Source organism: Dufourea novaeangliae, unplaced genomic scaffold, assembly GCF_001272555.1.
Source record: "Dufourea novaeangliae isolate 0120121106 unplaced genomic scaffold, ASM127255v1 scaffold235, whole genome shotgun sequence".
NCBI lineage: Eukaryota > Metazoa > Arthropoda > Insecta > Hymenoptera > Halictidae > Dufourea > Dufourea novaeangliae.
The window spans coordinates 1,383,882-1,408,180 of record NW_015374123.1 but is presented as its reverse complement, the minus strand read 5'-3'; the positions used below and the strand labels follow the sequence as shown (position 1 = coordinate 1,408,180).

Genomic DNA, 24,299 nt, shown 5'->3' with positions numbered 1-24,299 from the left:
ACACTACTCGTATATAAGAATAAACTATCTTTATATACAATCCAAAACGACAATTTTTGTTAGAAGAAGTTTATTAACTGTGACTTCGACGGGAGTTGGTCTAGAACAAACAGTATACAGGGAAGTCCACGCAACTAGTTCACCCTAAATAACTTCTAAAGTATGCATTAAACGAAAAACTTTTCAGAGAAAAGTTGTATGGTTTGGAGGGATACATTATGTAATGCATATATTTTTTGTGTAAGTGGACACGTTTAGGAGATTTGATGGTCAACTTCGTTTTTTAAATGGAATGCTATATTTTTTATGCGAAAATATCGAAGAGCGTTAAATTTTGAGGAGAAAGGTACTGTTCTTTATTATCCGTAAACCCAATAATTAACGAATAATTTCACTTTGTTTCTTGAAAATGGTCTGTGCGTAATATTAAGTTGGAAATTCAATGGATAATAATACTAATGGGAATAATGGTAATAATGATAATAATGGGATGTATGTACAAAATTCAATATAAGCAATTAATCCTTGGAATACGGACAAACGCAGTTCGGTTTCCGAGTGCGGTCGGACCCGTATATTATTTAATTGTATTTAATAACATACAATTCCTATCGCGAGTCGCTTATAGGGATCAGATATCATCTCCCCTCTCCGAGGCCTAGGGACGTTATTTGATTTGGTCGGCTTGAATCCGGCTTGGTTACCCATCGGTAGCTGCGATTGGTAGACAAGCTTATCGCGGGAACTCGGCCGGCAGACTCGCGCTCTGATTGGTTGGGATTTTTTTGTTACTAAGTCGTTAACAAGATCTCGGATAACATTTTTGCTAAGGAAAAACTTGTTCCATATCGCCTCACGAGTGTCCTATTTCAGGGACCTGCAACATTTTTGGTACACCCTGTATGCAGTTTAATCAAGTTATGCGACACCGCGGCATCTCAAACTGCTCGATTTCGGTAAGTATTCAAAACACTTGATACGTCGCTAGAAATGATAGTAAAAACCTAGGAAAACTTTAATACGCATTAGATGTATTATTCGTATTTTTTATTATAGCTTATATAATATATTTATAAAATATTATATTTTTATTCGAAAAATAAAAGGTGAGATTCGTATCTTCAAAAAATGCAGATAAGTTGTTCTGTTTAACAATAGTTATGCACGTTTAAATATACGTAGTTTCACTTTTGTATAAAATAATTTTTCGTAAAATTAAAGGAAAGTCCCCAAATGACACAGCGACACTTACGTTTTACTATGTTATTTTACATAAAGTATTTTCTAATCTAACCATGTACATATCACGTGCTTTTATGGATTCTGTCGACAAAGTGTTACATTGCAAAACATGTACTCGAATGTTACGTATCGAATACTTTTGAAACATTTACGTTTAGTTTAAAGCAGGGACGTAGACCTAAGTAAAACATACCAGTGATGCATGAATATAATTTAATTTTAACTTTTTTGAAAATTAGAATTACTGAAAGTGAAATTCTTATTTCGGCATCGAAGAATGTATGTATAGGGTGTCATGTAACTGGTGGAACAACCGGACAGAGATTCTACGTGGAAAATAAGTCGAAAATTAGCATAATGTTTTTATTTCAGACTTCGTTTTCGAGAAAGTCGACTTTGAAAATTAATCGCAAACGCGTGTATTCGTCATGGTATGTAGTAAGTAGAAATAGAATGCAATGAACAGACATGCTAGCTAACTCCTATCGCTCAAAGTTGATTTTCTCGGAAACGAAGTTTTAAATGAAAAAAACTTTATTGTATATTTTGGACTTATTTTTTCACGTAGAATCATCCCCTAATCGGTTGTACCGCCAGTTATATACATGTCACTCTGTATATCGGTCCGTAAATCCCCCATTTAACATTTTGACTGCCACGTCACTCCAATGTGGGTGATATTGCAAAGAGGCTGGATTATTTAAATACAGTTACAAAATTTTTGCATAAATGTAATATCGCAGTATAATTTAATACAAAACCAATAGCCTCTATTAACTACAGCCATATATTTTTGACGATTTCTAACTGAAAAAACGAAATAAAACGTGTATGACTACGTACGGCCTTTTTTACTGTGGCAGTCAACGTCTTAACGTGTTCGCATTCAATGTTGTAAAACGTGGATTATTCTGTGTGTGCAGAGGTCATGTGGGTCACACGCGATTATTTGAGAATAGCTGTCGTAATTGCCCCGACGAATCCTCAGATGTCGGCGATAATAAGTGGTAACCAATAACAATGATATTATGCTGATCTCTGCCTTTGGGTGTCCGCCCCAAACTTACAGATAGGGGCTACAGGTGATAGGGTCGATAAGAACGTGTTAATATGTTCGTTCGTCCCACGTGACGTCTGCACGCATAGAATTATCTACGCCTTGCGATCCTCGCCCATGAATGTGTTATTCTTTCACAGCAAATATCCAATATGGTTGACACTGACAAACATACACGCATTGCATAAATCCATTTGAACGGTATTAATGAATTTTTTACTTAGTTTTATTATATGAAGACGTTTTTCAATTTTTCATGAACATCAATGTGCCAACAATAATACATGTTATAAAACAAAATGAAAATATGGCAGAAAGAAATGTTTTATAAGCGAAAATAGTTTATTATATGAAAAAAAAAACATTTTACGATAAATACCCATTTAGCACGGTTCTGCATAGAACAGTTTTCGACGTCGAGAACAGTAACAACCTTGTATTATTATACTGTAATTATAATTTTGTTTGCTGTATGTCTTACAATACAATTTACGTAGCATAACACCTAAAGAATATACATATTTAAACTTCCTCGAGGATAAGAAGAATAACTCTTTACATCAGGTATACAGGTATGTGTAAACTGTTAAATTCGAATTTAAAAAAATGAAAAACCTAAGAAGATTTTAGTTTTTGAATATAGTTGTCGAAGCATAAACAGTACACTACATGAAGATGATAAATTGTATAATGTGAGTACTGTATACACCTGGGTCTCTGTTTACACGGTATTTTTTTAAACGATTAACTTTCACACGATTTTTTAACACGTTTCATTTACTTTTAAACAGTTTTTTTTGACACGTTTTACTTACTTTAAGGCGGTTACAGACTAATTAGTTCGTACATATATAACACAATTTAAAATATAATTGTTGTTCAGTTAATTAGACATTCACATCGGCTTGAGCAGTTAGTAACTAAGTGCTGTGAATCCAATTTGCGACCTTTTGGGGCGAGGATTGTGTTGTGATTTCTGATCGATTCAAAAAATTCACAAGTTTGTTCATGTAATACGTTTATAAATTCTTTATAGTAAATAGATAATAGATAGTATGTAACATCGATAAGAAAACAAGCGGTGTATATTCTTTTATTAATTAGTTACTATTAAAAATAAGGAAAGAATAAATCTGCGTGACGCTGAATTTAATACACCTTTAGCTGTTGTAAAATAGAAGATGATTAACTATTTATCATAAAGAAGCGCCGCTGTTTCCTCTAAAATTATTAAAGAGAAATGTATTTTTTTATGTTTATTTCATAGTTTCTAGGACTGAAGCCATTCAATGTTCAACATACATACTCCTTAAGTTCTGACTTTTATTTTTCGTATTAAAATTAGATCAAACATAAAAAATAAATGTAAAAAAGGTAAAAAGAAGAAATTAATTCTCGTTAAGTTATTTGTAACATGTATACCTACACATCATCTGTTATATTTTTTCTTCTCTTTTTCTAAAACCATTTTGATTTTAGTGACATTTATAGTTTTCAAAATTAAGCAATATCAGATTGATACAATGAAGAATTCGCCATTTCTAAACGGAACTGTCGATTGTGTTGAATAAAACGAACCGGTACATCACAAAATCAGAACTAATAGAAGTCTACAGTTTAACGATCATTATATCGTTACAAATCCTTCAACATCTTAATAAACGAAAGATCAAGAAAACATTAGATGGCCAATTTCAGCGATTCTTACATGTCACTATGTTTGCAAATTAAAATATTCGACAAAGATAATTTATAATATCGCCATCACTCACAAATGCAGGAGTTATTTTAGCATCAATATTAGTAAAAAATTATTTCACATTTATTATGATTCTCTTGCGTATCTGTAACCTTAGTCATTTTTACTGAAAATTATTATTATTTCTCAAGAACAGAATTGACAATCAAAAAGTTACATTTGTATTTCGTTAGAAAAGGTATGTAAAATCTATCGGATGTTATTCTGACGAAGAAAAATGATTTTGTTTAAGAAAAAACATCGGCCACATTTTTTGCGGAAAAATCTAATAATTTGTGAAATGGCGTGATACGTTGAAGAATGAAGAAGCAACGGAATTAGTATTTAAGAATCACCTGGTTTGGGTGAGCATCTTGACGAGGAGCGGAAGAGAACGCGCGAGAAAGGAAGTCCTGCGATACGCGAGAAAACTGCCGGTGAACCAGGCAACCCCGAGGCCACCAAACGCGAAACTAAGTCAAGTACGATAGCGTTCGCGGGCTTTGCGCAACGGCCAGCCTCCGAGCGGGGTTTATTTCTATCCCGTGTGATTCGGCCCTCTGAAAATAACAGTCGACTCGCCCAATGACGACCAGACTGCTGATTCATCAACCTGCAACCGGTCAGCATCCACTCGGCCAACGAGAATCGATACGTATACGTTCAAACGACGTGTAGACGACGGATTGACGCAAGGTGGTTGATTATTCCGACAGATTCTCGAGAATGTCAAGATGGCGACCGGGGAACCCACGCGAGTATTTATTCAATTGGCCAAAAATGGATTGAAGCAACAGTTTCCAATTACAATAGATATCATTGTGATCATTATTGCATGGATGTTATATCAGTTAATGGAATCAATAAAATTTTATATCACTTAATGGAATCAATAAAGTCATTCAAGACAAATGTTAAAGATCGACTTTAAATTAAAGATTTTCATTACTGTACTATACTATGAACGTTAACTACGAGTGGGAGAGGAAAACTATAGGCATACGGCCAGGGACTTAAACCGGTATGATTTTGACACCGGTATTATGCCAACAAAGCTACACCGAAACCGATATATTACCGAAAACCGAAATAAATATCGGTATTTTTTCGATTTCCAAAAGGGTACGGCTTATACATATAGGGTTATATAAGGCGAGGGTACAACCGAAAATACCGGTATAATACCGGTATGTAATGTTTCGGTAGAAGCCCCTGGGCATACCTACTTCCATCGCAATGATTTATTTACGACATATTTTACAGTTCTTTTAGAAGGTGTGTCTAAATATTTATGAACGGCAATGATAAATACAAAAATTGTTTTGCATTCATGTTATTCTAGAAAACCATCCAATTGAACGGAAACAATGTTTTACGAACTAATTGTTAATTTTATTTTTAAAAAAGTGACTTTATATGTTTCTTCGTAAAAATAATAATTGATTGGTTAAAATAATTGTTTGCGTTTAGTTGTGAACGGATTATAATTGTTTGTACAAAGTAACGTTTCTGTAAAGCAATTTGTAGAAATATATGTTATAGGTAGGTATATGTATATTTTCTTTATTATTTTTACTCTCCAATAGGCTTGTAAAATTATGCAATTCGGTAATAATTGGTAGAGAGTAATCACGATAAAATATTTTAATACGTTAGGCGTTATTGCTGAAAAATGGAAATGGATACAACATCATGTTCTAGGACAGTTTCCGTTCCGTTCGAGCTTCTTTGAATCCCTTAAGTATTTCATTTCTCATTACCGTTTATATGTATTTGGACACCTGCACTGTCTTAAAGAAATGCCCACATATATGTGTATCATAAATAATCCATTTCGATATAACAGCACCTGATTTTATCTCCTATTTGTAGCCTATATTAAATGGTGAAAAAATAGCATTTAACGTCTACATAGCAGTATAAATGGAAGAGTAATAACTAAAGTCGAATGAAAATCGATCTTCTGGAGATGCTTAAGGACTTCATTCTTCATCCTCAAGACAACCGATACATACGTTTCACAAACACTCGAAGATAATATATTCGAAAATATTCATTGAACAAAAATTTTCGTACGTTTTCATTAATTTAGGAAAACAGAAAGTTGTTTTGAAAAATCTTGAATTTGGACTTGTCGATCTATAAAACGTTGTTTGACTATTCTTTTGTCCAATTTTCGTATAACTTTGCCGAATATAGTCTTTTCTATTTATTTATTGCGCATAAATATGGCTTTCTTGCAGCTACTCTACCTACAAAGCCTACTTCATTTAAATGCCGTTTCACTGATAAAAGTTACAGACTTCTGTCTCGTTGTTTGTTAATTTGCTGTGTAATTTCTGGCGCTGTTAACCTTCTATTATGTCCGAATGAAATAATAAAAGGGAAAACATTTCTCTAGTACATTATGGTTAACGGAAAAATTCAAACTGTTCATAATAGTCACAAGACGGTCTATTAGTGGCACATTAATATTCTTGTTTTATTGTGCATTTATGACAAGTAGCTGACAAAAACGATGGAACACGTTCCCCAAATAATACACACCATCGACTAAGAGCCATAAAATGTGTATCTAGTTGAGACTGAAACATTGTCGTAAACTCGAAAAGTCATATCGTTCGAATAATTCGGAGCAGTCATTTTGTAGATGAATTTTGAATTCTTTATACGCATAACATATTGATTGAAGTCTGCAGTATGTCCGCAAAATCCTCGTACAACCGGCCGGGTAATGATTCTAATGCAAAAATAATTCGAAAAAGAAAGAATACACTTTTGCATTTAAGATTTCATTTTTGAGATAATCAAATTTTTAAATCTGCTGGATACGTGTACAATTGAATGGGACTTTGCTAACGCATTCCGTTTCTACTTACAACACAAGGAATATACGGGTTTTAGATTAATTTTCAAATTTAATTTTCTCGAAAACGACACCTTAAATGAAACAAATTTCTTCTTCTTTTTCGACTTAGTTTTTTCTTCTACAATCACCACCTGGCTGGTTGTACCACGATTTTCGGGTCACACTGTATATTTGATCGAATGTGGAAAATTTTCCGAATTATTATAATGATACTAAAACTAAAAGAATGCATTAATATAAATGTATTGTGTAAAACTGAAGTATGTGTTTCGAGGATTAATCCTTAACTAGAGACCACTCGGCTCAGAGACAAATTTGGTTTTTTCTTCCACTAGCACTATTCTTATTAAAGTTCCAGCGTTTGAGCACCTTCAAATAACAGTAAGTGGCACACTATTTCCAACACAGTAACAAAATATAACATTCAATTGGATATGAAATGAATTGCAAAGTGTCGTTGTCGAATTATTCATCGCTGAGACGAGTCGTTTGTAGTTAAGGGTTAATATTGTTTAGTAGCGTACGTCAACTGTGCGTTGACATTTCCGTAATTTTGCTTACCCGACTGCACCGTTAGCCAAAACTTGGGTCTGTCTATCCAAAGTTTCCTGTATTGTTTGCGGTGAATAAAGATTGATCGGAGAGTTGAACTGCTTGTTCACTAACATTGTCCTTTGAGTGGACATTGCTGCAATTCTGCTGGGTCAGTTCTTAGACACTGGGAAACAACAGAAAATGAACAGTTAGAAAATTCTAATATATTCAAATGTATTCGTTCTTACGCGTTCAGTGTCGTCTGAAATATGAAGCTTCCGTCAGCAGTTTAAAAAACTGATAAGGAAGTTCAACTATAATATTTAATTATGAGAAAGCCTTGACAGTATTGTAATATCGGCAATGGATGAGTCAGTCTAATTGTACTAGTAAAATTGTGCTATACCTGGGACAGTAAATTGAACAGTTCATGAGTTCCTCAATTTCTTTATATTTAGCTTAACATACCATTACTTCTCGAAATTTTGTTCTCTTGAAAGCTGGCATTTTTTTCTATAATTGGCAAACATTTGATTTCTTAAGAACCTAAATAGAGTCAATTTTATATCGTCTGTCAGTAATTCTTTGTAACTCAAACCATGTAGAAACAAGCTTTTAAAATATCATAAATCTTGGAATCACAATATCCTTGAGAAAAGTAGGTCAGCCTAGTCCAAACAAATAAGGCATTAGTATCATTACTTTTGGCAACCCAACACGATCTTATACAAATCATTCGGCTAATCGAACATTAATTTAACGTCTGTGGCCGTTAATTCCGCGAATGTAACAAATCTTTTGCCCTCGACTTTCGAACTATTGCCAAAACTAATTGCACGAAGCTGCATGTTCTGATCAACACGAAAATAATTCTAACGAGAATTGGGATTGGGAGGATTTAATACGCAATTTTCAGGTCTTTTGTTTGAAATGAATGCGGTTGCAGTAATTTCATTAATTACCTACACAAGAAGCAGAATGTTCAAATTTTGATTTCTTAAGAAAATCTTCCAGTCTGTAATATGTGCAATTGTGAAATAACTACGAAACATGTTCTTTTGACCTGTCCTAGACATTCCAAATCCCGCGCTAAATATCAACATAAAGCAACTTGAAGTGAATATACGATTAAAAAAATAAAATAACATAAATAATGACCATCACCAAAATATTAATGGCGATCGTCAAAAAAATAAAATAACAAAAATAATGCCTATCACCAAATATCAAAAGTATTACCTTTTAAAAGACTCAAGACTCTATAATAGAATCCAGTTGCGCTTACGATATTATCCTAATTCATATAAAACAATACATTTCTAAGTGATATATGTATAGTGCGAGATGTAGTAGTATTCATACATAAAGAAAGTAGACACGAAAAGAACCGTATTTTGTACATTGTTAATTACACTTAAATATGGCCGTTTCTGCAGATACATAATTTTATAATGAATTTGAGAGATAGACAAAAATTAAAAAAATGTATTGCCTATATCGACTACTTTATTACATAAAACTAAAAAAGAAAATAAAAACTATATTGAACTTTGTTAAAGTTTTTATTCGGTTACGTTTTACACGCGTGCCATAACTGCAAGAAATCTGTACTAATGCAATAAAAGAAATATACAGGAAAGTCAATCGAATTACTAATTCCCAAATATAACATTCGAAATATTTGAATACTTTTGTCTCTAACTGAATATTTCAGCATGATTCACACATGGCCTTCTTGTAGTAATTAATTAAAGACCATGTATAAACAGCATTATACGTTATGTAGAGGTAGTAACAATATCTATTTCAGACTGAACAATAGCCAGCCTGTCGTATATAATTTAAGAAACCTGGATGAATAATACTATCCAACCAAGTGACGCGATCCATGTATGACTTGCATGTTGTTATTAATTAAAATTTCTGTTTGAAACATCAAACGATTAAAACTCCTGAATAATCATTATTCTACATTAAATAGCCCCTGTACACGTTTTTCACTGAAATACAAATGTTACATTTTTATTCTATCGATTACATAATTATTGTACTGAATTTGAAGATGACTCTTCAAAGGTACTTTTAGCAGTTATCTTTCCGCAGAATCGTGGCGTATATCATCGCTAAATAGTAATTTTTAACAAAAATTGACATACATTTTTATGAAGTTTATTTATGAATTTGGCTTAAATATCCATTTTTTATGTACGTGTCTTTAGCTTAATTAACTTTAGTGTTTAATATAAGTGATTTCATTGTTATGTTAGATAGTACCTTGAAACAAGTAAAGTACACTGTGTAATTCTGCAATAAAGAAAGGAACTATACATATTAATCATTTTCATTCATAAAAGTAACGTCAAATATACCTATCACTAAATTGACCAACTGACATGTGCAATAACCTAATATATGATATTATCAACAGATGTGTCTACAATTGTATGCTGACCTTTTCCCACTTGTTTGGTGTTGTAAACAACATTAGTTAAGGAAATGCATACTTAACATGTGTTGTGGGCTGCTCACGATAAGCTCGTGATTCGCCCCTGCACGTTGATAAATTAATATCGCGCAGCTCGTTAGAAGGTCGTGTGAATAAAGATGGTGGTGATTTGTGATTTTGAGTAAGTTAACAGGACTTGGTAACACACTTAAATTTTAATAAATGTAACAAGTGTAATGCATATGTTGGATTTTGCCCCCCCCCCCCTTCACAGAGTTATAAAATTTTTGCGTAATATTTAATAATTGCAGTATAATTTGAAGCACAACCAACAGCCTCTATTAACAACACGCATACATTTTCCACGATTTGTGACTTTAAAAACAAAATAAAATGTGTCTGACTATATACAGCCTTTTTCACTGTGGCAGTCGATGTGTTAATATTTTTGCCCCCCCCCCCCCCCCCCCCCTGATAACCTGGCTACGCCCATGGTAATGTATGTGTATGTACGTGTGTTTTAGTTGTGTTTGCTTTGAATGATAGATGTGTACTCTTTGACTCCTGAATATGTACCCTTTGTCGGTGGAATGTATTCTGTGTGATGTTTGTATACGTAGTCGCTCGATGGTACGGATCAGCTTACGATTTGTTGTGTGTATTTGTGTGGTGGTATAAGGTGGAGGAAGTGGGGCTTGGCTTATGTATTGTTTTCTGGGATTCGTGGACGTCAGCGTTGAGATACAATAAATAACTGTTTTTAGGGACAGTGAATAATTATTTTGCACGTGATGCGAAGCTGTCCAAGAATCCCCGTTTACGACAGATTTTCGACCATACTGACGGTTCAAGACGCAACAGTCATTGCAACCGTTGCCTACCTGCATTAGGTCGAACAAAATATGTATTGCTTGTTGATTTTCGTAGAGGTATTATAGTGACAGAAACCGTAAAACACATTTGAGTTAAGGATGAAATGCATTATATGCAATTTCAGAAATTTTAATCGGAAAGTTTTGTTTATACGATGCGTCATGTTCTGGGCGATGAAGAGCAATGAAGATAGTTTACGGACGACAATTGCCATAAAATATCATAGCCATACTATAAAGCTCGCAATAAAGTTTAATGTGTTCTAAAATTGTATTGCTGTGTTGCATCCTAAACGAGGGAATGAGAAAAGAAAAAAATTTCTGTTCATGTCAACATAACAAATTATAACAATAGAACGTAAAACATAAATACGTTTACATTTTATCAATGACTAAAACGAAATTTTACAATTTCTTTCTTTATTTCATTATTCTCAATGAAATTTTGTCACAATATTATTCAATCAATCTCAGGTTTTATTAAACCATTATTCAACAACTTTTCACTGTTTTCTTTAACAAGGAATTTGTATACTATATTCTTTCATTCGAATAAAAGTATCATTTGCGGCACGCTTTGGATATTCTGACAGATTTATGGTCGATTAAACTTTACTTAAGCTGTAGAACGTGTATAATCAATCGAAAAATTAAGTTTTTACCTTCAACTGTTGTAATTCTAACAACCTGTCGGCCAATAAAAATAAATTTCAGAACAAAACTGTGAAGGGTGAATATTGTCATCACCAAAATTGAAAAGGTCATCTGTACCTTGTGTTTGAGTTTCAACATACATAATTTTTTGTACAGTCGAGGATCAATATTTTATCCATTGAGATAAACACTTGACATCCTGTATCTCTTACGGTTTAGAATTTATATATAAAATAAAAAAAATTATTTTGTTTATAAATGACACATCATAGAAAATTTTTCTTTCAGTAATGTGATAGATCATAAAAAACTAAACAATTTCTGTATTTACAGTTTTGCTCTATCTCGTACCGTTACGAAGTTATATCAAGAAAACGAAAAGGCGCGAAAACTTTAAGGGCTGATTTCACCCCTTCAGAATGAAAACGAGCACGAAAAAAAAAATTCCTCTAAGCATAGTTTAATATGCCCTAGATTCATGCGAAGTTTTATTAAAATCAAAATTTTCGGGTTCGGAACCTTCCCTTGTTAGTTTGGCAAGACACACAATCCAACCTGTAAAAGTATCCAACACTTTTCTTAACAAACTGTATATTCAGTAGAAAGTCTCGAACTTTAAAAAGTATACATAATTGAACCACAAGGGAAATGTTTTCATCTAATTATTCTAATTATAAGTATGCTACAATGCAGGACCCCAAACTTTTTAACAATAATGTACGTATTTGATTTTTTTATCATTCTTTAGAAACTTATTTCAAATGTTCCCTAGCGTTGTCCTCTATACGTTTCTTGGCACGAATTTCGGTCGAACGAGGCGAAACACCGAAGTGACCGGCCTCTGGTTTGGATATCGAATAACCAAACATTCATGAACGATCCCGAAACACCGGGACGATGATTCGTAACCCACTTCCCCAACTTGTTTGTTCTTCATCCCCGCATAACATTGGATCGATCATGTGAATCATCGTTGGCAACGGTATTTATGTACACGAGATTGTGCGCCTTTCTTTAGATCAATTTGTAAAATACGAAATATCTATTCTCAGCTCAGTTTTGAAAACATTTAGGACACAGGTGAATTTTCTAAAACACTCGCCGCTGCAAATATTTTTTTCCCTCATTCTTTTATGTCGCATTGACTACGAAGGTTTATTAGGGACAACAATGTCCAGTTATGTTACACGTGTAAGTAGTTTCGTGTCTTTGAGAAATTGGAACAGTGGATGTATTTCTTATGATTGGAGATCTCCTTTAAGTTGTAGTTTAGCTTATCTTGTTTTTTATCGTAATTTCGAATACTTACTGCAATGTATAGTTAAGTGGTGGACTGTTATTTGTACGTTACATTTATCGCAAATTGGAGCACTGTTTCTCGAGAGTTAACGAGAATGGGTGATTTTTGTGTGTCCAGTTTTGGTTCAGGAAATCGCAATTTGTTATTTTCTTGACACATATGGTGGTATATTTTCTATAGTTGTGTAGCTGCTGTTGATTGTCTGGATATGTGGTGGTGGCGCATTTTTTCATTCCGTTTCCCTTCTCATTTTTAGCTTTTTTAAGGTGTATTCTTGTAGATCAGTTAAAGATGTAGGAATTGATGTTTTAATCAAAGTTATGTATAGTAGTGGTACCTTAAATAGATGAATTTTATTGGATACGTTTTTTATTATTAACAATTATCTGTCCTGTTTAAATCTATTCGTTGGTTACGCAACTGTAATATTCGACAGAAAATGATGAAATAATAATGAATTATATCTTCCATTCTGATGTTCATGAAATATTATGGGGTAATCACTGGTAGGTCAGTGTATACAAGGTGTCCTCAAAATCGTGGTACAATCGGCCGGATACTACATGCAAAAATAAGTCGAAAAAAAAAAGAATAACATTTTTTCGTTTAACGCATCGTTTTCGAGATAATCGAATTTCAAAATCTACTGGATGCGCGTGCAATTGTATAGAACTTGGCTAGCGCGTCTGTTCATTGCATTCCGTTTCTGCTTACTACCATGTTCAAATGCGCGTTTCAGATTAATTTTTAATTTCGATTTTCTCGAAGACTAAACCTGAAACGAAAAGAATTTATTCTTTTTTCCGGCTTATATGTTCTTATGGAATCACTATTCGACCAGGTGTACCATGATTTTGGGGATACCCTATATAAATTATTTGACTATAGTAAATTTTTTTTTAGTAAAGTAATTATTTGACTAAAGATTGGTCTGTATATTATTATTATTATCTATTGGCTCAGTGCACTTTCCTGGCTGCTGTAAACTGAACTATGCCTGACCATGTCATCCGTGATTTATTTACCTTTAGCAATTATAACAAAATGATCGTCGGAGGGTTATCTGTCTAGAAGGCCTTTTATTGGCTAGAACTCAACGATCATAAATAGGCTATAAGCTCTATAAGTATAGCTATTAAATATTTCGGGGTAACCATAGACAGGCCACAACACCTAAGGCTTTTCATCAATTACATATTTCTGTAAATTTATTCGAGAAAGAAACCTGTGTATAAGTCCTTTTGTTGATCATTTATGGTGATTACCTGATCACCAATAGGTTATATTATACACTCCCGTCCGTAAGTTACAGGACATTTACGTTATTAAATGCAGAAGAATTCTTATTAACCGTGCACATTGCAGAGAAAATTGTAAATTATATTCAGTGTTGTGTGTACAGTTTGAAATATGTCTTTAATTAGTGTGTTCTTTCACTCAGGAATAGTTATACAAATGAACTGTGACACTTCAACGGTGAATTTTTCAAAATAATTCTCCCCTGACTTCCACTCAAATCAGTCTGTAATCACTTCTATTAGTTCGTCGTTAACTTCTGCATTAAATTGGCTCGACAGTGAATAGTGTTACATAGTGTACAATTGATCATTATTTTCTTATTTTTATTAAATAATTCTGAAAGATGTTTGAGATATGTTCAAGAACACTATCTTACGAAGATAGAATAAATTAAGGAAGCTTCTTCAAGAAATTGCAATTCTCTTACATTTCGAATTTTCTTAAACTAATCAAGTGTTCAGTGACTTACAGACGGAGGCGTATATGGAACTTTTAATTTACTGTGACGATTCATGGATAGACTATATTTGTTATACAATGTTCTTCTATTTACTTATTACAGGATTATTACATGTATCTTTCTACTAAATATAAAAAATTACTTTTCATCACGAATGGGTCATTTTGTATACTAACCCATTTCAATGTAATAAGGCAACCATACGTTGATTATGTTACATGTAAGATTATTTATTATTAATAGACTGTGGATGTGTATGCATTTATAGTAAATTTTACCCTACAAGATGTAATAAAACAAAAGTTTTATTAAACTTTCATGACATTTAGGAAATATCGTAGGAAACAAATTGCTTGATTTCCAACATTATGAATCATCTGTCTGTACAGTTTTTTTAGTAATTATAACAGGTTAACCCACCCGAAGATGATATCGCCACGCGACCATCATCTGGTATCTTACCAGTGATACAATCCTAAAAGAATAAATTTAAATCGCCAAATGTTAACCATTCAAAATCCCAATGCCGAATAAGCTACATTCATAACACTCAAAATGTTCATTGCTAATTAGATTGAAATTATAGGTAACAAAATAAATAGCAGGTTTCTCAATATTAAAAACCTTAAAAACGTTAAAAAGAAGCCGAAATATAATAGACCGATAAATATTAGATAAAAACATTAACCTTTTTACCGTTTGCACGGAATGTTTAAACAAAATAGGCTGCAAAGAAAATTATGATAAATCGAATAAAAAATCGTCATGGGTGAATCCTATAAAACGACAAAAAAAGTGAAAGCAGAAGTCAAAGTCCGTTAACCCCCGGGTCCTAGAAAGCTCAAATAACTTTCGAACACGGTGTCTACTTCGTGTCTCGTTGAACACTTTTTTCGTCCTGGCACGAGCCTCTCGAATTTTCAACGATCTTGTAACACCAGCACCAGTCCGAATACCAATGATACTTGGAATAGATCATCGACGTTACATAAATGAACCGCGTGAGAGCACGGTGGTGGTACGCCGCCGGACACGTTGCAATGCGTTGTGTCCCGACGAGACTAATCGTCGCGCGGGAATCTTTCGAAAGGCTTGGCCGGGTATCCGGGAACCGTCGAATCCGCGATTCCCGTTGTAATCTAATACGACCCAGAAGCGCGGATGAGTTCTCGGGTCACGGGGTGGAGGAGGGCGGAGAGGATGTAGAAGATTTTGCGGACGATGTAGATATATTCGGAGGAATTTCGTAGCGAAAATAACCGCGGTAGACTACCGGTGTGGCTGCAGGGACGCGTCAGAGAGAATCCGAAAGTTTCATAAGATAAACGCCCGGTTTCCATTTTCGTTTTTCAATTCTTCGCCTGTTTCCGGCCAAACGGCGGCGTAACCGAGTTACAGGACAGGCGAAAACCGTTTCGGAGAAAATCGTACGTTTTTCACGGGAACGATCGACTCTTTGTTTCGCCGTGTCAATATTGGGAAATGTTTTCTCTTTATTGTTGGTTTTATCTTATTTTTACTGTGATACCCGCCTTCACGCTATTTACGTAGAATTGAAATTTTATAACAGCATAAATTATCTGTTTGATCTGTTTTATATTTATCTTCTTTTTCTCTTTACGGTTTTTAACATTGTTCCTCGTTATTAACGGGATATCCACTTTTATGAAATTTGCAGAGAATTGCAGTTTATAACTGCGTAAACTGTCATAACGGCCGAATCTCGTCTTTTATATTCTGTTTCCAATAAACAATTTTTCATTGTTGCATATACTTTGTAGTGTTACAATTATGTAATACGTATAATGTTGTGCATAATTTCGGTATATATTTTCACGATTATATGAGCTGCTTTTTTCATATATAGTACAAATTCTATTTTTGAAAAAATAAGTTAAAGGTAGTTTCAGCTGCGGATAGATAGTCTTCTTTATATGTTTATAATAACAAAGTCGGTACAGTACAAAATATTTTTATGGATTGATCAACAGAATTTTGGCTGTTAAATAGAATTGCATAGATGTTTTTTTTTAACTAATATAAGTAACAAGGACTTAATTTACATAACACGTTTCAACGAAATCACTAGAAGAGGCAGCTTTAAAAAGACAGACAAATACTGACGCAGAAATTATAAACTGGTTGAAGATTTACTAGATGAGATTTAAAAGAACTTATCGATGGAAGATAATACAGATTTTGAAGTCCTGCATTTACCCCACCCCTCCCCACACACACGAAGGTAAAAAAATTTCAGTGAAGTACTATTATTACCGTTTTATAAAAATCCAAGGTATATTACATCAGCTAAATGTAATGATATGATGAGTTTATTGCCTTACATACCTCCAGTTTTTAAAATGAATAAAATATGAGTAAAAATGATTAATATTATTATTAGGATTGTACTCTCATTTTTTTTTTTAGATTATTGTTTTATGAAACTCATTGTAATAGACTTACTTCATTGTATTCGTTATGATTATTATTATTTATATTGTAGAATTACATTGCAGAAAAGTCTACTTCAATTGAAATATGAATTTAAATTTAGTATTAGTCATATTTTCATAAATTTATTAATTTTAAATGTGGTATAAGTAAATTTTCATGTTTATAACAATGGTCACATAATAAAACTAAACATGTCTGAAGACTTAAAAGTAGAAAACAAACTTATTAGCATTTAACAATATTTTTGGATAGAGTGAAATGCAAAACTTCAAATATCTGGAAATAAAGAAAAGTGGACTTACACCACTTGAAAAAAAAAACAAATAATATGCATATGTTACAGTGTTATAATTAATTACGTATGTAATAAGATCCGGTTACTATCATCAAATCATAATACACGTTTTCTATTTCTGTACATCATATTACAATAATGTGGCTCTTATTGTTATTACTACTGCTGTTATCATAATAATGATAAATAAACGATCCTATAAAGAACTATGTTCACTCAGTCAAAGTTCAATATTATTTTATTTCATTTATTTAGTAGCCATAAATCTTGAATACTTTAAAATTTGTATTACTTATCAAGTTATGAAGTTTTCCATTATTGTTTCATTATTCGAATCTTTTCGTCTAGACGACAAATTTTGAAACTACAACTGTCGTTTGTCTATGGTGAAGGTTAGACATTAAAAAATTGGTACGTGCTATAGTAGACGCTACTTTAAATGTAGTAAACAGGGTGGACCACGAAACGTAATCAGCTTAGATTATTCTACTGCTAGCTGTTCGATCGAAAATCTTTTTAGCTAGTATAACCTGATTCAAGGAGAGCTGATTGTACCAAATTTTTTGTCAACTCATTTTTTCCCAGAGTTTTCAAGGTCACCTTTAGTTTGTTTATGGATAAGCGTATAATTTTTTTACGCCCGTCGTTTAACGGATACTGACACGAATTCGGAAAACAGCATAACAAATAATTTTTTCTTCCTCTAAACCAAAGAAATATTAAGAAAATGCCATTTACTTGAATTAAAACGATATTCAAAATAGTGTCCATCAGCTGCAATACACTTGCATAAACGGTTAATAACGACTGCTTAGTTCTATTTATGACGTTTGCACTGAGGGTTAAGCATGCAAAAAATTTTCGAACAGGTAGCAGTAGAATAATCTCAGCTGATTAAGTTTCGTGATCCACCCTGTAGAAAACTTCTAAAATGAAAAGAAATTATTAAATTATTAAATCAATAAACGCTACAAAAATATGAATATTCATCGGCCACTTTTTTTTACAATAGATAACATTTCATTTATAATAAAATAGGTATCTTAATAATATCTAATAAAGTCATTAGTTTACTATCAACCTAAGTATGTCTGACTTTCGAAAATTAACCTGTAAATATTGGAATTTGCATAAACAACCGCAGTTTAATTGTGACGTTTCAATCATCCAATTTTGTAGCTATTTGTTGCACAGTTACTATTAATGCGTAATTGTGTTATGCGTAACGCGGTTTATTTTAACGTTTCTTGCTACAATACTGCGCGTGACAACATTTGGCTACGTCTTCTGTTGTGACTGGCTTTTTTTTACAACGACGTATGATCAAAGTGAACTCGCTATTAATGCTTCATTTTCAGAACGAATGGTTCTAAATACCGATTAAAGTGTCTGTTGATTGCTTGATATTTCCACTTACAACAGTATGTACAATCTTCTAAATGGTAATTTATATTAAATTATTATGAAAAGACATACGTAGAAATAACCATAAATAAATGTACGCTGATGTAAATGATGCTTCGGTATACACTCGTAATAAATCGTTAAACTGTATTTTTTTCAGGTCTAAGCTTCATAATAGCATCCTTTGCTTGGACATTTTCAATTTATTTCCCACATAAAATCATCAGAGTTGCTGACTTATCACAAGGTGTTCATCTATCAAAATTAATGTAAAAAAATTCATTAATTTTTAGACTCAATGTGTTATCTTTTAACAAGTTAATTAGTAATGAACGTATTAAAAATATATATTTTGTATCGATTAAAATGTATGTAACTATTAATTAAGAACATCATATTAAGGAACCCATAGACCAATACGGAGTATGTATTTGCAGGGCCAGTGGCAGTGAAATGAGCGTATTTGTTCACATCGAAGTGCAATGTTTTGCTGCCGCTTTATGCCAATTGCATCATATTCAGTTGTAAAGGTGTTGAAAGCGATGATCGAATATCATTCGTAACTTGTGAGTCAGTCTCTTGAATTTTTGTGTCTAGTGCATCTTCAATAAGATTGTTCTGTTAATGTTTGGGTAAATATTTCGACTTTTTTAATAGTCAACAGATTATCCATTGGTTTCACTATTTACATAATAAAGATGGCTGTCATTGGAAGAAGTTTTAGTACAAGTCAAATAACGATTAAAAGCTTTCATTTGGTCGGCCTAAGTTTATACCTAATTTTTGTGAAAAATTAATAACAGCATACTTTTAACAACATCTATAAGTTTTAAGGCGAATAAAAATATTCTGCAATAATTAGAAGTATGAGATAAATGATCCAGTAGTGCATCACGTGTATATCTAACAGAGTCTTAAAATTGATTTTCTGGAAAATGATATAATATCCACATAGAAAATCTTTATGTCGCAATTTTTATTTATCTTTACACGAATAAATGTTTCCTTCTTCACTTCTACCACGAATTACGCATCACTCTGTAAATACAACAAAATCAATATATTAATTTTCACATTTACATCTATCAATTTTGAATATACCATAAAGTATCAATTTTTCAATAAATGACTTCAACTAATATCATTACTGTTTAATAGATTGATTAGATTTTCAGTAGCTTTCAATAACTCCACTATAATTGAGACTATACCAAAACCATGATAATATTCGTATTTGATTCTTTAAAAGTGAAATCTATTTATTAAATAGTATTTACCTTTTTCTATACGTTTTATAGAAATATAAAAATTTACTCGAATAATGCTTAATCCCGAAGTGGATCATCCAAGGTAGATAGCACCTCTAATGGGAAGGTCAATATGCATTTCAGACGACAGTTACCAATGATCGCACTAACCTTCATGTTCGCGTTAATTTGGCCCATACTAAGATTTTAATTTTTAATTGTATTCTTCATCAGAGAAACTTGTAAATTAATTTGACACCAGTAGTTCACATATAAACGATCAAGAAACATGTAAGTATATTTCCTAGATTCTGTTTTAGCTTAGACCAATTTTAATTCAAGGAATAGTAATGCAACAATTTATTGAACAGCGTACAAGTGTTACGAGCCAATCGTAACGTAACTGGATACACAATTACTGACACATACACATCCGACGGATTTCATAATCGCGCTTCACTGGCGGTTTTTTTTAAGCGGAAGTGGAGCTCGGGAGAGGGGAGGCAGCTATTCCCGTGAAAATACAACGTACGGTTGAAGGAAAATAAATTTCCTATGATTCGACGCTTATGGAGCGTCGAAATATACAGAGAATCCAGAAAGTTCCCGTTAACTATATCATATCCGTCTAAACTACAGTAAAATATACAGAGTGTTCATCGTCGCCACGATTTTTCGGACACTTTCGACAATATAAACAAAAGAATGTTATGAAATTGGCAAAAAACTTTTCTTTAACAAAAAATCAAGGTCACCTTCACTTTTTGAAATGGCATCATATCATTTTTTCTATTCGATACTATACTGTGACACCGAGACAAATTCAGTCATATAATACAAAGTTGATTTTTTGTTTTAATAATTTGCGAAATGTTTTAATAATTAAAGAACTGTTCTTAAATGTTAACTGATACTTAGTAACTGAATGTAAACAGTGAACAAACTGGTCATCAACTTAACCTCTTGTTCAAGGTGCGTAATGATATTCTTATTGAACAACTAATAAACGTTCCAACTGCACCTTGACGGTATTTATGCACGGTCATAGTTGACTCGGGCGTTAATAAAAGATCTTACTACATTTAAGAATGATTTCCTAAGTAAATTGTTTCAGAAAAATAACTTTATACGACATCCCAGAATTTGTCTCGACGCTACCTATAATAAGGGATAGAAAAAATTATGTGGGGCAATTTGAAAAAAGTGAACATGATTTTTTATGGAAGAAAAGGTTTTTTGTAATCTGTTGGCGATTGAGTACTCACTAATTTTTGTTCATAAAATATTTTCGACTGATTATTATCGGAAATGTTCGATAAATCGTGGCGAACGTTATCTATACCCTGTATATCAACGACTCTTGTAATATTTTTCTTATTATAATACTGTTTATTATTTAATAAATATGTCACACATTTTATACTGCTACATAAATCATTGATCATTCATCAAAATATGCAGATAAAGTGAACAAAACGTGGTGCTTGAAAAGGTACGACAGAAAATATCTAAATGGATAGGTAGGTTTGTGGATATTTTGTTTTATATTTACCGATTTTACAGTAATAGTGGCCTGAATATTCCTCTAGCTGAACATTACAACGTTTTCTAATTCTCTTGGTAAGACTATTACATGTAGATTTATAATTTCTATGAGATTCATGTTCAGTGTATATCTGTTGTGATATGATTTATATATTATTTCCTCATTTTTTTGTTTAATATCTTACAGGTGTTGTTCACTTATGTATATTTTTTACTCTAGTTATAAGCATTGATGGCTATTATAATACTTTAAAAAGAAGAATTTGTTGAAGACACTGGAATTACAGTAACGAAACAACCGAAACGTGCTTCTTATCTCCTCGCGTTTAATACAAATATTTGCATGTATGATAACCACAATTTGTTGAAATTTGCATCAGCATGTAGCTAGATAAAAAGTTTCGAATAATAACTAAATGTCATTGGAACTTTTTACTCATTATTTATTCAACTATGCTCACAAAGTTTAACGACATATTACATGAACAAAAAGAAATTCACTGAGTATAAGTGTACTGAAGTAATTATTTACTTGACCAAATTCTCACCTATCTTACTGAGTAATATTTAGCCCACTTTTGACGATAGTAAACCATTTGGGTCAAAGCAAACGAGTGAGAAATGTGTGATTTTTTATTCATATGTATATTAAAAGAAAAGTCATTTTGAACATTTGGATACGAACCAGCGCCGAATCAAGGGGATCTAAGGGGCTGCGACCCGGGCCCCACTTTGCAGGGGGACCTGATCCAAGCCTTCCATTTATGTCAAAAAATAATTGAATGAAATTTTCCTTACTGCTTCCCTTTTTGAAGTAATTAGAAATCGCACTAAATGTAAAAATAAATTAGACCGAAATTATTAAAATATAACGAAGCATTGTTCGTTATGAGTAAATGTTATTTAATTTTATTTAGATTAAATTGCTATTTTTAGTACTTTTTTTGTATGTTTTATTACCAAACTTTTTTGCCCCCCCCCCCTCCTCAAAAATTTGAATTCGGGCCTGATATGACCCATTATATTTGGGAATAACTAACGAATAGCAATCAAGTTTTAATCAAGTATCTTTTAACTAACAAGAAAAACCTTATACAAAAGAAAAATATTAAATATTTATAGGATAATGTGAATTTAAATGAAGTTGTAGTGAATTTAAATGATAGTATCAGTACCTATACCGTGGTAACTGTCATGTATTCAAAACGCAGATAAATATCGCATAAAGAATGTGCGAACAACGTTCTGTCTTTGATGTCAGGTAGGATCGTTTGGTTAGAATTATGTGGACAGAGTGATTCATCATGGTTATAACCGAAAATATTAAGAACCACGATAAATTCCAACGCAAACGGACTTCAATGAGATACAATTGCAGTGTACTTTGAAGTGTTATCAACTGGAAATTTATATGCTTGTACAAATCTGTTTATTTCCTATTATTTTACATTACTTCCACAACAGAAGATAAATTAAAAAGAATTGACGAATTACTAAAGAGAATGCACAAAACAATCAACAAAATTTTATGATGTAAAAAGTTTGTAAGGCATGATATTTGTATATTTATCTTCGAATCTTATTTCTTCTTCTTCTTAAAAAGTAATAATTACCAACAGCAATAAAAATATTAACGGTGGGAGTCAAGAGTATATTTAAGAATAATCTTTCACTTTATATTATATTCCTATTTTTATGTCACGCGTTTGACTTCTCAATAAATGACACTAGCAGCACGAAAATATTTTTTTTCTAACGAGACAGGAAAAGGCCACACACTAAACCTTATCCAAAAGCGCTCGGAAATAAACGTACACAAACGAAATTCCGTCTTTCCTGTAGTTGAAGTATGAAAACAATTTGTGTTTACATCGAGATATTCGATCAAAATTCCGGAAGCAAACAACTTTTCATTTAAAAAATGTATAATTTATTTATTGAAACTTACTTCTATCAAGAATCAAATCGAAGAAGGAACAACAAATAAAAACTCGCAGTAAAGTAAGGGTGTACAAATTTTAATTAAACAGAATATTCTTCCACTTGCTCCCGCAATAATTATCAAACTCGACATAAAAGTGATTCTGTTTCAACTAGTACAAAGATCAGTACTATAATAAGAATAATGGTGTGTAATTGTGAACTAACGTCGAAAAGAAGATGCAAGATATGCAACACACGCGTGAAAAATATCCCCGAAGAAGACACAATGACGAAGAATCTGGACGCGCGTGCAACGTGAAGACAAGACGAGCACAAAATGACGAACACCTACCTTTGCGTTTGACACGCAACGTACGCGGGTTTCTCGGATGGCGAAACACACTGGACTCGGAAAAGCGAAAGCACCGGAGCACCAGCGAGAGCGAACCACCCCCTCCTAATCGAAAGAGACGTCGAATCGGTCTCCTTTCCTCGTGGCTTTAGTTATTTTCGACCCCCGCCCTTCGCCAATCTCAACATCTGACCGCGCTCCTGGCAAACGTGGGAAACTTGTTGCGCGTTTCCTGAAATTTTCTTTTTCAAAATTGTTGACCACACTCCAACTGAGATTCGCTGTTCGACCGTGACACGTCAATAATTCGTTTAATTGTTAACCGTGCCGACGAGTCCAGAACACAAAAGGGCAAAATTGGTAACGGCGAATTTCGAACAACGAATAAAAGATAAACAACTAGTTACTCCTTCTTTTTTTCGTTCGATAAATATGAAAATTTCAATGTTGAGCATACCATAATTATTTCCTGTGTTGGAATGAATGCGTGTTTAAGCAATTATCTCATTAGAATGATTATTTGAACGTTAGGATAAACATTGAAGGTGCGTATCCATTTGTTGCGTATCTTCGTATCGTATCACCGTTCAGCGTGCGTATCATCGTAT

General features: G+C 32.9%; 1 protein-coding gene across 2 annotated transcripts in view; it reads right to left on the bottom strand.

Annotated features, from left to right (window-relative positions):
• The window catches only part of LOC107191207 (vegetative cell wall protein gp1-like), a 49,191-nt gene extending 25,399 nt beyond the window's left edge, over positions 1–23,792 (bottom strand). The window contains exons 1-2 of one of the 2 annotated variants that reach the window (XM_015580185.1): positions 23,692–23,792; positions 7,468–7,624 (exon numbers count right to left, since the gene is read on the bottom strand). In XM_015580185.1, coding sequence (XP_015435671.1) covers positions 7,468–7,592 — 125 coding nt within the window. In that variant the 5' untranslated portion in view covers positions 7,593–7,624; positions 23,692–23,792. Of the gene's footprint in view, positions 1–4,393; positions 4,489–7,467; positions 7,625–23,691 lie in introns of those variants that run through there. The other variant, XM_015580187.1, reaches the window with a different exon arrangement.
• Between the last annotated feature and the right edge of the window lie 507 nt (positions 23,793–24,299).